Source organism: Stegostoma tigrinum, chromosome 20 (assembly GCF_030684315.1).
Source record: "Stegostoma tigrinum isolate sSteTig4 chromosome 20, sSteTig4.hap1, whole genome shotgun sequence".
Taxonomy (NCBI): Eukaryota; Metazoa; Chordata; class Chondrichthyes; order Orectolobiformes; family Stegostomatidae; genus Stegostoma; species Stegostoma tigrinum.
Genome location: NC_081373.1, coordinates 48,270,825 through 48,284,204, shown reverse-complemented (window position 1 = coordinate 48,284,204; position 13,380 = coordinate 48,270,825). Strand labels below are relative to the sequence as shown.

At 42.5% G+C, this 13,380-nt stretch overlaps 1 protein-coding gene across 1 annotated transcript in view; it reads left to right on the top strand.

Annotated features, from left to right (window-relative positions):
• Window positions 1–13,380, top strand: part of pcdh15b (protocadherin-related 15b) — a 799,002-nt gene that overhangs the window by 410,744 nt on the left and 374,878 nt on the right. Inside the window, exons 15-16 of the mRNA XM_059653150.1 lie at window positions 11,549–11,683; window positions 12,319–12,468. Of these exons, the coding sequence (XP_059509133.1) occupies window positions 11,549–11,683; window positions 12,319–12,468 (285 nt within the window). The remainder of the gene's footprint in view (window positions 1–11,548; window positions 11,684–12,318; window positions 12,469–13,380) is intronic.

The following is a 13,380-nucleotide window of genomic DNA, read 5'->3' as shown; positions in this document are numbered from 1 at the left end:
GACCAAATTGTCCGTGCTTACCAGATATGCTAGACTAGATTCCCTACAGTGTGGAAACAGGCCCTTTGGCCCAACAAGTCCACACTGCCCCTTGAAGAATCCCACCCAGACCCTTCCCCCTAAACCCACTCACCCCGGAACACTGCGGGCAATTTAGCATGGCCAATCCACCTAGCCTGCACATCTTTGGACTGTGGGAGGAAACCGGAACACTGTTTGAAAACCCACGCAGACACAGGGAGAATGTGCAAACTCCACACAGACAGTCGCCTGAGGCTGGAATTGAACCCGGGTCCCTGGCGCTGTGAGGCTGCAGTGCTAACCATTGAGCCACCGTGCCACCCCAAATTACTACATTAATCTTGTCCCATTTGCCAACATTTGGCCCACATCATTGTAACCCTTCCTGTTCAGATACTCAGCCTCCACCTTTTTAATGTTATAATTGTACAGGCCTCCACCATTTCCTCTGGCAGCTCATTCTATACATGCACCACCCTCTGCATGAAAATATTGCCCCTCAGGTCCTTTTTAAATCTTGCCCCTCTCACCTTAAAACTGCACTCTCCAGTTTTTGACTCCCCCACCCTGGGGAAAAGACTTAGCCTATTTACCCTAACCATGCCCCCCATGATTTTATAAACCTTTATAAGGTCACCTTTCAGCCTCTGACTCTCCAGAGAAAATAACCCCAGCCTATTCAGCCCCTCCCTATAGCTCAAACCCTCTAATCCTGGCAACATCCTTGTAAATTGTTTCTGAACTCTTTCAAGTTTCACAACATCCTTCCTATAGCAGGATTGCATGCAGCATTCCAAAAGTGGCCTACCCAATGTCCTGTACAGCTGCAACATGACCTCCCAACCACTGTACTCAATGCACTGACCCGTAAAGGCAAGCACACCAAATGCCTTCTTCACTATCCTATCTACCTGCGACTTAACTTTCAAGGAACTATGAACCTGCACTCTAAGGTTCCTTTGTCAAGCAACATTCCCCAGGACTTTATCATTAATTGTATAAGTCCAGCTCTGATCTGCCTTCCAAAAATGCAGCACCTCACATTTATCTAAATTAAAGTCCATCTGCCACTCCTCGGCCTATTGGCCCATCTGATCAAGATTCCGTTGTAGTCTGAGGTCACCTTCTTCACTGTCCTCCACACCTCCGATATCGGTATAATCGGCAAACTTACTGACTGTACCTCCTATGTTCACATCCAAATCATTTATATAAATAAAGAAAAGCAGTGGACCCAGCACACTGCTGGTCACAGGCCTCCAGCCTGAAACGCAGCCGTCCATTACCATCCTTGCTATTCTACCCATGAGCCAGTTCTGTATCTGAGTGGCTAGATCTCTCAGTATCCAAGTAATCTAACCTTGCTAACTGGTCTACCATGAGGAACCTTGTTGGACATCTTACTGAAGTTCACGTAGATCACGATTTGTCCTCATCAATCCTCTTTGTTACTTCTTCAAAAAAATTGACCCAGAAAAGGCAAAAACATGACATCTCAGCTAGAGAACGGGTTTCAAGAATTTGCAGTGTTGCACCAGAGGTCTTGATGGGAAGGTGTAAAAGAGGAGAGATGTCCACTGTCGCCTGGAGGCCCTCCAGACACATACTTAAAAAAGGCAATGGGAACGGTGACCAAGAGAAATCAAAAGAAGCCCCAAAATCTTAGGTGCAGTGTCACAAGCAGTTGAAGGACCTCACCTGAATGCTTAAGATCAGTGAATTCATAGTTAAAATGCCGTATCCTACAGATCTTATCACGAGCCTCAGTTCACCACTTTCTCATCGTTTACCAACAGTCTCTATTACTCAGGACTCAAATCACACATTCATATACTGTGCCTCACACATTTAGTAAATGTTGCAAACCTCACACCCATGTCCTGCAGTTTTTGCAGCTGCCAGCTATTTGACCATGACAGCCACATCAGTCAGTCATGCAAACCAATGCCAGGCCATCTATGCCCAAAGTTGCTCCTAATCATCCACCAAGGCTATTCAACAGCTCCTCCATTAAAAATCAGCAGGCTTCCACCATCTCGGCTACAGTCGTGAGCACAACTAAGCAAGCTGAAAGGCACACAAAAGACAATCACTGAGGAATGCACAAGGATGGTTGAATATTCTCTGCAACAGGGAATGGCTTGATTTATTTATTCAGTTTGGAATATTTATTTTGAAGTGGCTTTAATTTTTGCATTCAGACCAAGCAAATGTGATGGTCAATAACAGAGTAAAGGTAAAATGTGACATGCATAATTGGTCTGTGTAATAAAATTTGGAGGGTTTCTTTGTGGACAGTCCAGTCAGAAATAAACTGACTGTAACACCTTCCTTTTCCTTCACCTGCTCAACTTCCCCATCTTCCTATCCCCGGGCTATTCCTCACAATGGTGACATTTGCAGTTCTTTCATGAAGGTGAAATTAGCATGATGCAGACCACTTTATTTGCGACATGCTCTGCTGCTTAGTACAGGACAGCTGCAAAGTAGAGACATTATTTCTGCACACCAACGAGTTGTTGTGACACATTCTGTGGAGCAATACAGCTTTCATTGAAAGCATGCTGTGAGGTTCTGGCTATGAGTCATTGACAATGTGATTACAGTTCGCTGTTCTTGCCCAGTAGTGACGCATGGATAACTCAGATGCAACTAGTACACTGGAATGAAAGTACAATGACTCCCTTTGATTCATTCATTGAACTTGTGAAATGAGGCTCTGATTTTGAAAATGCACATTGCCATTTGACTTGCTACATGAGACATACACTGCTATCCATAGTGCCCTGGCTGAGGTCACTATAGAGGATTCACTTTCATAACCCTGTCCTTCATCTGAGGGGTGATGTCCCTCAGCTGTCAAGAAAGCACATCAACGGCTCTACTTCCTCAGGAGGCGAAGGAAGTTCAGCATGCCCACAATGACTCTTATCAATTTTTATTGACACACCATGGAAGTCATCCTATCCCATGCATCACAACTTGATATGGCAACTGTTGTGACCCAGACTGCAAGAAATTAGAGTTGTGAACACAGCCATCATGTAAAGCAACTTTTCTTCCATTGAATCAGTCTGCACTTCTCTCTGCCTCAGAAAGCAGTTAACGTAATCAAAGACTCCTCCCACCCCAGTTATACACTTCTCCGCCCTCTTCCATCACGCAGAAGATATAAATGTTGAAAACACATACCAACAGATTCAAGAACTACTTCTTCCTCGCTGTTATCAGACTTGTAAACGAACCTCTCAAATATTAGAATTAATCTTTCTCTGTACCATCTCTGTAGGTGTAACACTATATTCTGCATTCTCTTCTGTTACCCTGATGAACTTACGTCAGGTATGATTTGCCTGGAAAGCACACAAAACAATACTTTTCACGATACCTTGGTATATGTGACAATAATAAATAAAATAAAATTGTCCCTCTCTCTGATGAGAGAGTATACCTCCTGCTATTCAACTTGCTCAGAGACAATATGCTACACATTTCTGGAGCAGGTAGGGGTTGAACCCAGGTTTTCTTGCCCAAAGACTGAGACACTTTCACTGTACCACAAGAGCCCTACTGGGTCTACTGTATCTTTGCTTTTTTTTAATAATAACCTATGTTACTAATCAGCCTGTTCAGAAACATAATTACATAATTACATACCCCTGAACCCAGGCCCCCCTGTCCAAGGGTAGGGGCACTACCACTGCATCACAAGAGACTCCCTTCTCAGAAACCTCAAGCTTGTTTTTGTATTGACCTTTTTTTTTCTGACCAGTTGGTTCAGAGATGTCATTACACACCTGTGCAGCAGGTAGGTCTTGAACCCAGGTCTCCTAGTCCGGGGGTACAAACACTATCACTACACCATAAGAAGCCCCCCGTCTGCCTTATAAAGGCCTCATATGAGTTCTAGCGAGGCAGCCCATTTCCAAGGAACTCATACTCAAGGAGCTGCATGAAGAGATTAATTAATAATTCCCATGGGCCTTGTGGGGTTTATCACATGTGTAGAGGTTGAGCTTTCCATTAATGGCAGATTGCTGTTGTTAACTCAGGCAGGAATTGAGCAGAACATCTTGGAATCAAGCAGGTACCCAGGTTAATCCATGTATTCCTGCCAGACTGTCTATCTACCAACTGTATAGGTAGGATGAGGTCAAAAGTTCAGAATGCACTATATTTGGCATTTTCCAGTTCTAAGTGTCCAAAGTGGGTACCAGTGTAAGTTAAGAGGCAGTTAGACTGAGTCAGAACGGCTGTTCTCATCTCTAGAAGGATGCAAGTGGGTCCCAGTGGAAACACTTGAATATTATGAGCAAAAGTAAAATAAATACTGGCCCTCTTCTTAAGACTGAAAGAGACACAGAAAGGAATATGGCTATGGTTGTAGGAGGCCAGTCACCCCAGCTCTAGGATGCCAAAGCAGAATTAAGTTCCTCAGGATAGTGACTGAGACTCAGACATCTTTTCCTGCCTCCTCATTGATCTTCTCTCCAATGAGAAGACCAGAAGTAGGACTTTCACTGGTGATTGCACTGTATTTCATTCAATTCACAACTCCTTAAATAATGATTGGAGAAGTCTGTGCCTGCAAGAAGCTAGACTTGAACTAGAGTTAAGATTCTCTGGGAAGTTGCTGGGAAGGCCCATGAACAATGTCTATCACAAAATATAAAGCAGTTTATCTAATATAATAAATTGACTAGTGCTGTATACTTCAATAATCAATGCTCAGTGTTATTGCTTGGTATCAAAAAATCAATTTTAAAGCATTTTTAATCTACTCTTCAAATTCTCATGCAGAGTAAGCTTTTGAACTTAAACCATTAGAGCACAAATATACCACTAAATTCACTAACCATTTATGGCTCAGTCTAAATGGGCACACACTTAGCCAGCAATTCACTCAGCGGTACGTAACATTGACACCACACAACATCTTGAGCTGAAATCCTTACTATTGACATTCTGCAAATTAGCATTGACCTGAAACTAAACTGAACTGAAGCAGGCACATCAATGCTGTAGCTAAAATCATAGATTGGAGTTGGGTACTTTGTGACTGTCCAAAGCCTTCTAGCCCTTTATAAACCTCATGTAATTCCATGCTTTCCTGAGTGAGTACAACCCCAAACAATGCTTAAAAATCCCATCACCATCCAAGATGAAACAATTTCCTTCATTGTTGCAATCGTTGGCACACTATGGATGCTACAAGATGAACAGCAACAATTTGCCAGTGTTTCTGCTACAGCACTTTCCAAACCCAAGGCTTGTACCCCTTAAAGAACAAGGGCAACAGGCACACACCGTCCTCACCATTGGAAATGAATTGATAATCCTTTACCATTTCTGTGTCAAACTCCAGGAGAATCATAAAAGCACTATGGGAGTACTTCTTGGAACACCACTGAAATGTTTCAAGAAGGTGGTATTCTTGTATTTTTTCAAGGGTTGTTAGAGATTGGCAAGAAATGCTGGGCCTGCCAACAACACTCAAGCTCTAGGAAGAATTTAGAAAATATATTTCTCAATGGTGATATCTTCTTTCCTCTTGTCCTATTCTTCGGCCGTTACCCTCTTCATCATTCTCACCCTCTTCTTCCTCGCACTTCACACCTCTTCAGAGATGAAAATAGACAAAGCAATTTCTACTGGAATAAGAGATAATAAAATGTGAGGCTGGATGAACACAGCAGGCCAAGCAGCATCTCAGGAGCGCAAAAGCTGACGTTTTGGGCCTCTCTGATGAAGGGTCTAGGCCCAAAACGTCAGCTTTTGTGCTTGGCCTGCTGTGTTCATCCAGCCTCACATTTTATTATTTTGGATTCTCCAGCATCTGCAGTTCCCATTATCTCTTCTACTGGAATAAGAATGGTGCGTAGCTGAAATGTGTGCAGTGATGCAGGAGCTGTCTGGTCCCATTTACATCAAATGCCAACCTTATACCTTCTGCTATGATTTTCTGTGTCTTTATTTATCACGTTAGTATGTTTTGTTAACTATCTTTTTAAGGGATTTGAAAATATTATTAAAGACTGTTGCTGTGCAAATAGTGGTTTGCTAGAACTTGACTATTACTGAAAAAAAAAGTATTTTGTTGAAACCTTTTATGTTGCACTCATCAGGACAACGATGAAAGATGAAGAACTTCAAGAAATTGTTATTTTCAGGCAAAGCACAAGTACGGTTGCTATAATAGTTTTGTTAGAGACAGAATATTCTGTAATTAGTTCTGAAGGTGGCAAGCTTGGAGGTAGATTGGAACTTAGAACATATAGAACATGTAGAACATTACAGCACAGCACAGGCCCTTCGACCCTCGATGTTGTGCCAACCTGTCATACCGATCTGAAGCCCATTTAACCTACTCTATTCCATGTATGTCCATATGCTCATCCAATGACTACTTAAATGTACCTAAAGTTGGTGAATTTACTACCGTTGCAGGCATTCCTTTACTACTCTCTGATTAAAGAAACTACCTCTGACATCAGTCCTATATCTTTCACCCCTCACTTTAAAGCTATGCCCCCTCATGCTCGCCGTCACCATCCTAGGAAAAAGGCTCTCCCTATCCACCCTATCTAACCCTCTGATTATTTTATATGTTTCAATTAAGTCACCTCTCAACCTTCTTCACTCTAACGAAAACAGCCTCAAGTCCCTCAGCCTTTCCTCATAAGACCTTGCCTCCATACCAGGCAACATGCTAGTAAATCTCCTCTGCACCCTTTCCAAAGCTTCCACATCCTTCTTATAATGCAGTGACCAGAACTGTACGCAATACTCCAAGTGCGGCCTCACCAGAGTTTTGTACAGCTGCAGCATAACCTCTTGGTTCCGAAACTCGATCCCTCTATTAATAAAAGCTAAAACTCTGTATGCCTTCTTAACAGCCCTGTCAACCTGGATGGCAACTTTCAAAGATCTGTGCACATGGACACCGAGATCTGTCTGCTCATCTACACTGCTAAGAATCTTACCATTAGCCCTGTACTTCGCCTTCCAGTTACTCCTACCAAAGTGCATCACCTCACACTTGTCTGCATTAACCTCCATTTGCCACCTCTCAACACAGCTCTGCAGCTTATCTATGTCTCTCTGAAACCTACAGCATCCTTCGTCACTATCCACAACTCCACCGACCTTAGTGTCGTCTGCAAATTTACTAACCCATCCTTCTACGCCCTCATCCAGGTCATTTATAAAAATGACAAACAGCAGTGGACCCAACACCGACCCTTGCGGTACACCACTAGTAACTGGTCTCCAGGATGAACATTTCCCATCAACCAGCACCCTCTGTCTTCTTTCTGCAAGCCAATTTCCGATCCAAACTGCTAAATCTCCCACAATTCCATTCCTCCGCGTTTTGTACAATAGCCTACTGTGGGGAACCTTATCGAACGCCTTGCTGAAATCCATATACACCACATCAACTGGTTTACTCTCATCTACCTGTTTGGTCACCTTCTGAAAGAACTCAATAAGGTTTGTGAGGCACAACCTACCCTTCACAAAACTTAATTACTGTCTCACCACAGTTTTCTTCTCCATTTGTTAATGCAACATGGTTCTTGTCCATGGCGCAGTCAAGATTCAACCACGTTGTTGTTGAGTCACATGTAGGCCAGACTAGGTAAGGATAGCAAATTTCCTGCCCTAAGGGACATTCGTGATTTTTGTTTTTCAACAATGATGCTTGCCATTGAGGCTAGTTTATTTAGGCTTGTTTTATTCCAGATCATTTTGAATTCAGACTTCTCTATCTGGCATAGTGGGATTTGAAACAATGTTCCCAGAATATTTGCCTGTATTTCTTAATGTTACCAATATGCTACCAACCCTTTGAAGCCCTTAAGTAGCCAATGAGGAGCCCCAATGGAATTGACCCAGCTACAATCGTACAGTCTTCCCAATAGCTACTACACTGTGTGAAGCTTCTTACTTTGACTGGGAGTAGGGAACTGCTGGGGCGTTTCCACAGTCAAAGGCAAACAGTGTCTAATCCAAAGGCTTGTTGTCCGTTGCTTCTGAATTATCCACACACTCATTACTTACCTCCATCCTTGCTTCCCTCTGGCACAAGAGGTGAATCTTCAGTTAGCAGCCACAGCTTTGTCTGATTGGTCAGCAGGTCTTCAGGCACAGGCCTGTTTTGATTTCAGAGAAGAGTGTCAGCCACCTCACCCTTCTGATTGGCGTGTGATTTGGTGGCTTCTCCCCGGAACTGGCAGCATGTACCTCCAGGGGACCGGTGGGAATCCTGTGACATTTCATGCAAAGTGACTCATTCCTAATGTTCAGAGATAGCAAGAACTGCAGATGCTGGAGCCAGAATCGGTACAGTTTGGAATTGGAGGAACACAGCAGGCTAGGCAGCATCGGAGGAGCAGGGGAGTTGAGGTTTTGGGCCTAGACCTTCATCAGTACTGGGGAAGGGGTAGGGAGCTGGGAAATAAATAGAGGAAAGTGAGGTGGGGCTGGGGGAAGGTTGTTGGGACGGCGATAGGTGGATGCAGGTAGGGATAGTGGAGATTGGTCAGTGGGAAGAGTAGGGCAGATAGGTGGGGAAGGAGATGGGCAGGCTGTGTCTGGTCAAGGAGGCAGGGATGAGGTGGAGCATTGGATTTGGGATGAGGCCAGGGATGGGGAGATTTTAAAACTGGTGAATACTGTGTCCAGGCCATCAGGTTGTAAGCTCCCGAGATGAAATATGAGGTGCTGCTCCTCCAGATTATGTGCGGCCTCGTTGTGGCCCAGGATGCACATGTCACCCAGGGAGTGGGAAGGGGAGTTAAAATGCTTAGCAACTGAAAGGTGGTGTTGATTATCATGTACAGAGCGCAGATGCTCCGCAAATCGGTCATTGAATCTGTGTTTGGCCTCACCGATGCAGAGGATGCCACAGAGGATGTAGTATACCAAGTTGGTGGATATAAATGTGAACTTGTGCACTATAATTGGGTTTACCTGTGCATCCTCCAACCTGGTATACTGTTTCCGTTGCTTCCGATGTGGCCTCCTCTACATCGGTGAGACCAAGCACAGACTCAATGACCAATCTGTGAAGCATCTGCTCTCCTTATGCTATAGTCAACAACGGCTTCCAGTTCCAAACTGTTTTAACTCCCCCTCCCACTCCCTGGGTGACATGTCCATCCTGGACCTCCTGCAGTGTCATAATGACACCAGGCGCAAACTGGAGGACCAACACCTCATATTCCACCTCGGGAGCCTACAGCGCATGGCCTGAACATAGAATTCACCAGTCTTAAAATCTCCCCATCCCCAGCCTCATCCCATGTCCAACCCCACTTCTCATCCCCGGCTCTTGACCTGTCACTACCTGCCTATCTTCTCTCCCACTTATCTACCCCACCCTTCCCACTGATCAATCCCCATTACCCCCACCAATGTCTATCTATTGCTATCCCACCTTCTTCCCCCAACCGCACCTCTCTTTGCTCCATTTATTTCCCGGCTCCCTTCCCCCTCCATAGTCCTGACAAAGGGTTTAGGCCTGAAACATCGACTCTCCTGCTAGTCTGATGCTGCCCGACCTGCTGTGTTCCTCTAGCTCCACACTGTATGGACTCATTTCTCATGCTGCTCGTTGTGTTGGGCTCAGTTTATTAATGTGTATACTCTCCATGGCAATGCCTCGACCAATGACAGTCTATTTGTCAACCAATCAGCTCTGTCCTTCCATGCAATATCATTTTTGGGCTTCCCTTTGAAATGGTATTTCTTCTGCATTGTCCTCATGGGTGCAAGGTGAGAAATTTCAACAAGAAACTAAATGTGAAGTTATGTAACATGAAGCAAGAGTACAACTCACTTCATGGGAATTGAATAGTTCCTTTCGAATATTAGCTTCCTTAAATATTGGATGAGTGAATTTGTTGTAAGTCATGGATATCAAACTACCTAGATAATGTCTTGAGCACCACTAGAGGGAGAGGTGTATACTCCTGAATTGTGGTGAACCGAAATAGCAATAGTGTCTTTCAGCTTCAGGAGAAGCAAGGAAAAAGTAAAATATAGTTTCTTCTGTACATTGCGAGTCAGTGGTTCTTGACATTTGCAGATATCAGATGAAGATAGAATCAGACACGCTTTTACACTTTTGATGATTGAGATCCCCGTTGACAGGTGCTGTTTAAACTGACACACAAGAACTGGTTGCTTACCAGTTGAGAATGGTCAAGGAATTGTTCCCTAAGGTGAAACACTGTCTTCAGTAGAAGTGAAAAGGCAGATAATTGGAGTGATGTTTATAGTTGTTAAAATGGTTGAGTGCTTGATGTGCTTTCAAGTGCTGCGCATTTGACTCAGTCATGTTTGCTCTGAACATTTATTCAGGATGTATAACCAGTTCTGATTTATAGAGTCCAATTCTTTTCATCCCATTATGTAGTATCTTTCTTTCAGAAAAAATATTCTGGTCTCTTTTCGAAGGATTTCCAGAACTCTGTAACCAGTTAATGAGCAGCTTTTTCATGGAAAAGTTATTGATATTCCTGCCTGTACACTCTTAAAGTAATAATGCTTGTTTGTAAGAATCATTTAGATTAGAATTATTACTTTCCATGCCTGGCTCTTAAACAGTATTTGTAACTGAGCAGCTACTGGATAAAGAGTGTCCAGGTACTTTAAAGAGATGAAATGCATTTTGCTACTTCTGCAAATTCCAGTAAATCACCGGTTTTTGTTGAAAGTCTTATTTTTCTAAGGGCCCATTTCCTGCTAATCCTCCTTCTTTTAAAAGTCTTGTTCACTTGATAGCCTGTAGGCACTAACTGTTCTCTGCTGCCTTTTTATTGACCTTCATTCATATGTCAGCCTTGCTCGTCATCAGTTGACCAAACAGCATTCACACTGAAGACAAATCCTGCCCTTACCAGACTTCTGTTTATCCACATTTCCATTTCAAGTAACAGTCAGAATCAGATCTCTGACTGAGTGTTATTTTGCCTAACCCAAGGTGGTATCTCCCACTGTGGTGCCTTCAGTGACTAACTCAGCCAAGGAGGAACACTGGAATGTTCTAAGTCTGTGTACCTTGGTCATTGACTATCGAAACCTAGAAAATTACCCCACGAGTGTTAAATCTGCTTATTTATTCTGATCAGTTTGTTGTTGGCGATGGCTTGTTTAATTTTACAATCAGTCACTTGCAACTGATTGAATGGGAATGACTACATTTTATGGAAACAGCTACACTGAAATAATTCAAGTCTTTCCGTCCCATGTTATTGCTCATTATGTTTGCTTTATCAGGGTAAAATACCCATATTAAAGAATTGCACCAGAAAGATACAAACCAGATAATAATAGCTGAAGATTCATTGCTGCACAGCAAGCTGCACAGAGGTGCAAAGTAACACACCATTAGCTGTGTTAATAAAATATTCACAGTTAATGTTGTACATTCCAACGGTAGTAATCAGAACGCAAAGCTTTCTAAGAGAAATAACATTTCCGATGCTCACTTTAATTCTCATTCACTTTTGCTTCTCTCCAGACGAAAGACCCAAAGCTGCGAATTTCGCTGAGCGATTTTGTTACAGCATTTACCGTAACTCCTTTCGGAATAACCCGCTATCTGACTTTACGTGAGCCAGTTGACCGGGAACGTCAGCAGAATTACACTTTTACGGTATACTGCATGCTTCTCTGCAGACACATCATACCATACAATAAGCACCTTGAATGGAAATTCGAATTAGAATTAGCTTTATTGTCATCAGTACATAAATGAGTGCAGTGAAAAGTTTACAAGTTGACGTTCACGTCACCATCTTAGATATAAAGGTACCAGGGGTAAGATCCCTAAGTACAAACTCTTAAGGAAGAAAAACATCAGAAAATAAACATATAAAAAGTCCAGCATCACGTATACAGTAATAAATGAGTTTGAAAAATAAAGAAATAAAAAGTTCAGAATAACAGACCTTCCAATCCAGACCACTCTGGCACCTAGTCTCCACTTTGCATTGGCCCTTAGCTCAGACCATGCCAAAAGTGATTGGACAGACAGCTAATCAAAATAGTCAGTGAAGACTAGGTGCTGTGATTTTTTGTTTCTTTTCATCTAATCAAATGGTAATTTGGCTTTGATTGTATTCACTTTGATAGTATTCACTGGATTTTAGTGACTGCTGTTGTGTTACATTCATGCACATAAAGTGACAGCTTATTTGAAAAGAAACACTTTGTAGGCTTCCCCCCCCCCCCCGCCGCCAAAAATAGTAGAATGCTCATCTAAAAACTTTCTTTCTTTATTTCTTGAAGATGACGGCTTCTGATGGAGTTCAAGAAAGTACTTCAGTCACTGTCAATGTCTTCGTGATTGATGCAAATGACAACACTCCAATTTTTCAAAACATTTCTTACAAAGTAAATGTTTACACTGACATGAAGCCTGGAGAATCTGTCATACAGGTAATCAATCCGAAACCGCTGTATTGCGAAATGAAGTTCATTTAATACAATATACAGCCATTGTTCAAATCAATGCCAGGTTATTTTGAGCAAGTGCAATTTGTGTATACTTCACATCCTATCTCGTTTTTACTTTTGATCCTTTTGTTCTACATTCATGACAGCAATGTCAATGTAAATATTCAATTTGGGCATACTGAATGGAATAATTGCAGCGCTGACTACATCTCTGCTTTCTTGGTGGTTCATAGTTGATAGTTAGACATCTGGTCTCTCAGGAGATCAAGGCAATGGAAAGTAGAGTTGATGCTTAAGATGGACAATGATTATTTTGACTGGTGGAGCAGTTTCAACCGGCTGTTTGATTCTTGCCTGCTTGTACCTCTTACATTTTTTGTGTACTTAATTATTTCACAACAAGATTTTTGCACTTTAAGTCAATGGTGCTTTCCCTGAATTGCCTGGAAAGTTTACATCTCATCTCTCTCATGAAGCTGTAGCAAATCTTTGGGTCAATTCATGATATGTGTGTGTTTCATTTTTTTTGTTTCTGACTTTCATTTGGAACTTAAAATGCCTTCACAGAATTGTAGAGTCATACAGGTCAGAAACAGACCCTTCAGTCCAACCAGTCTGTGCCAAACATTATTCCAAACTAATGTAGTTCCACCTGCCTGCTGCTAGCCCATATCCCTCCAAACCTTTCCTATTCATGAACTTATCCAAAAGACTTTTCAATGTTGTAATTGTAACTACATCCACCACTTCTTCAGGAAGTCATTTCCACTGCAAACCACCCTCTGTGTAAAAAATTTTGCCTCTTGTGTCCTTTTTAAATCTTTCTCCCCTCACCTTAAAAATGTGCCCCCTCGTCTTGAAATCTCCCATCCTAGGGTAAAGACAATTGCCATT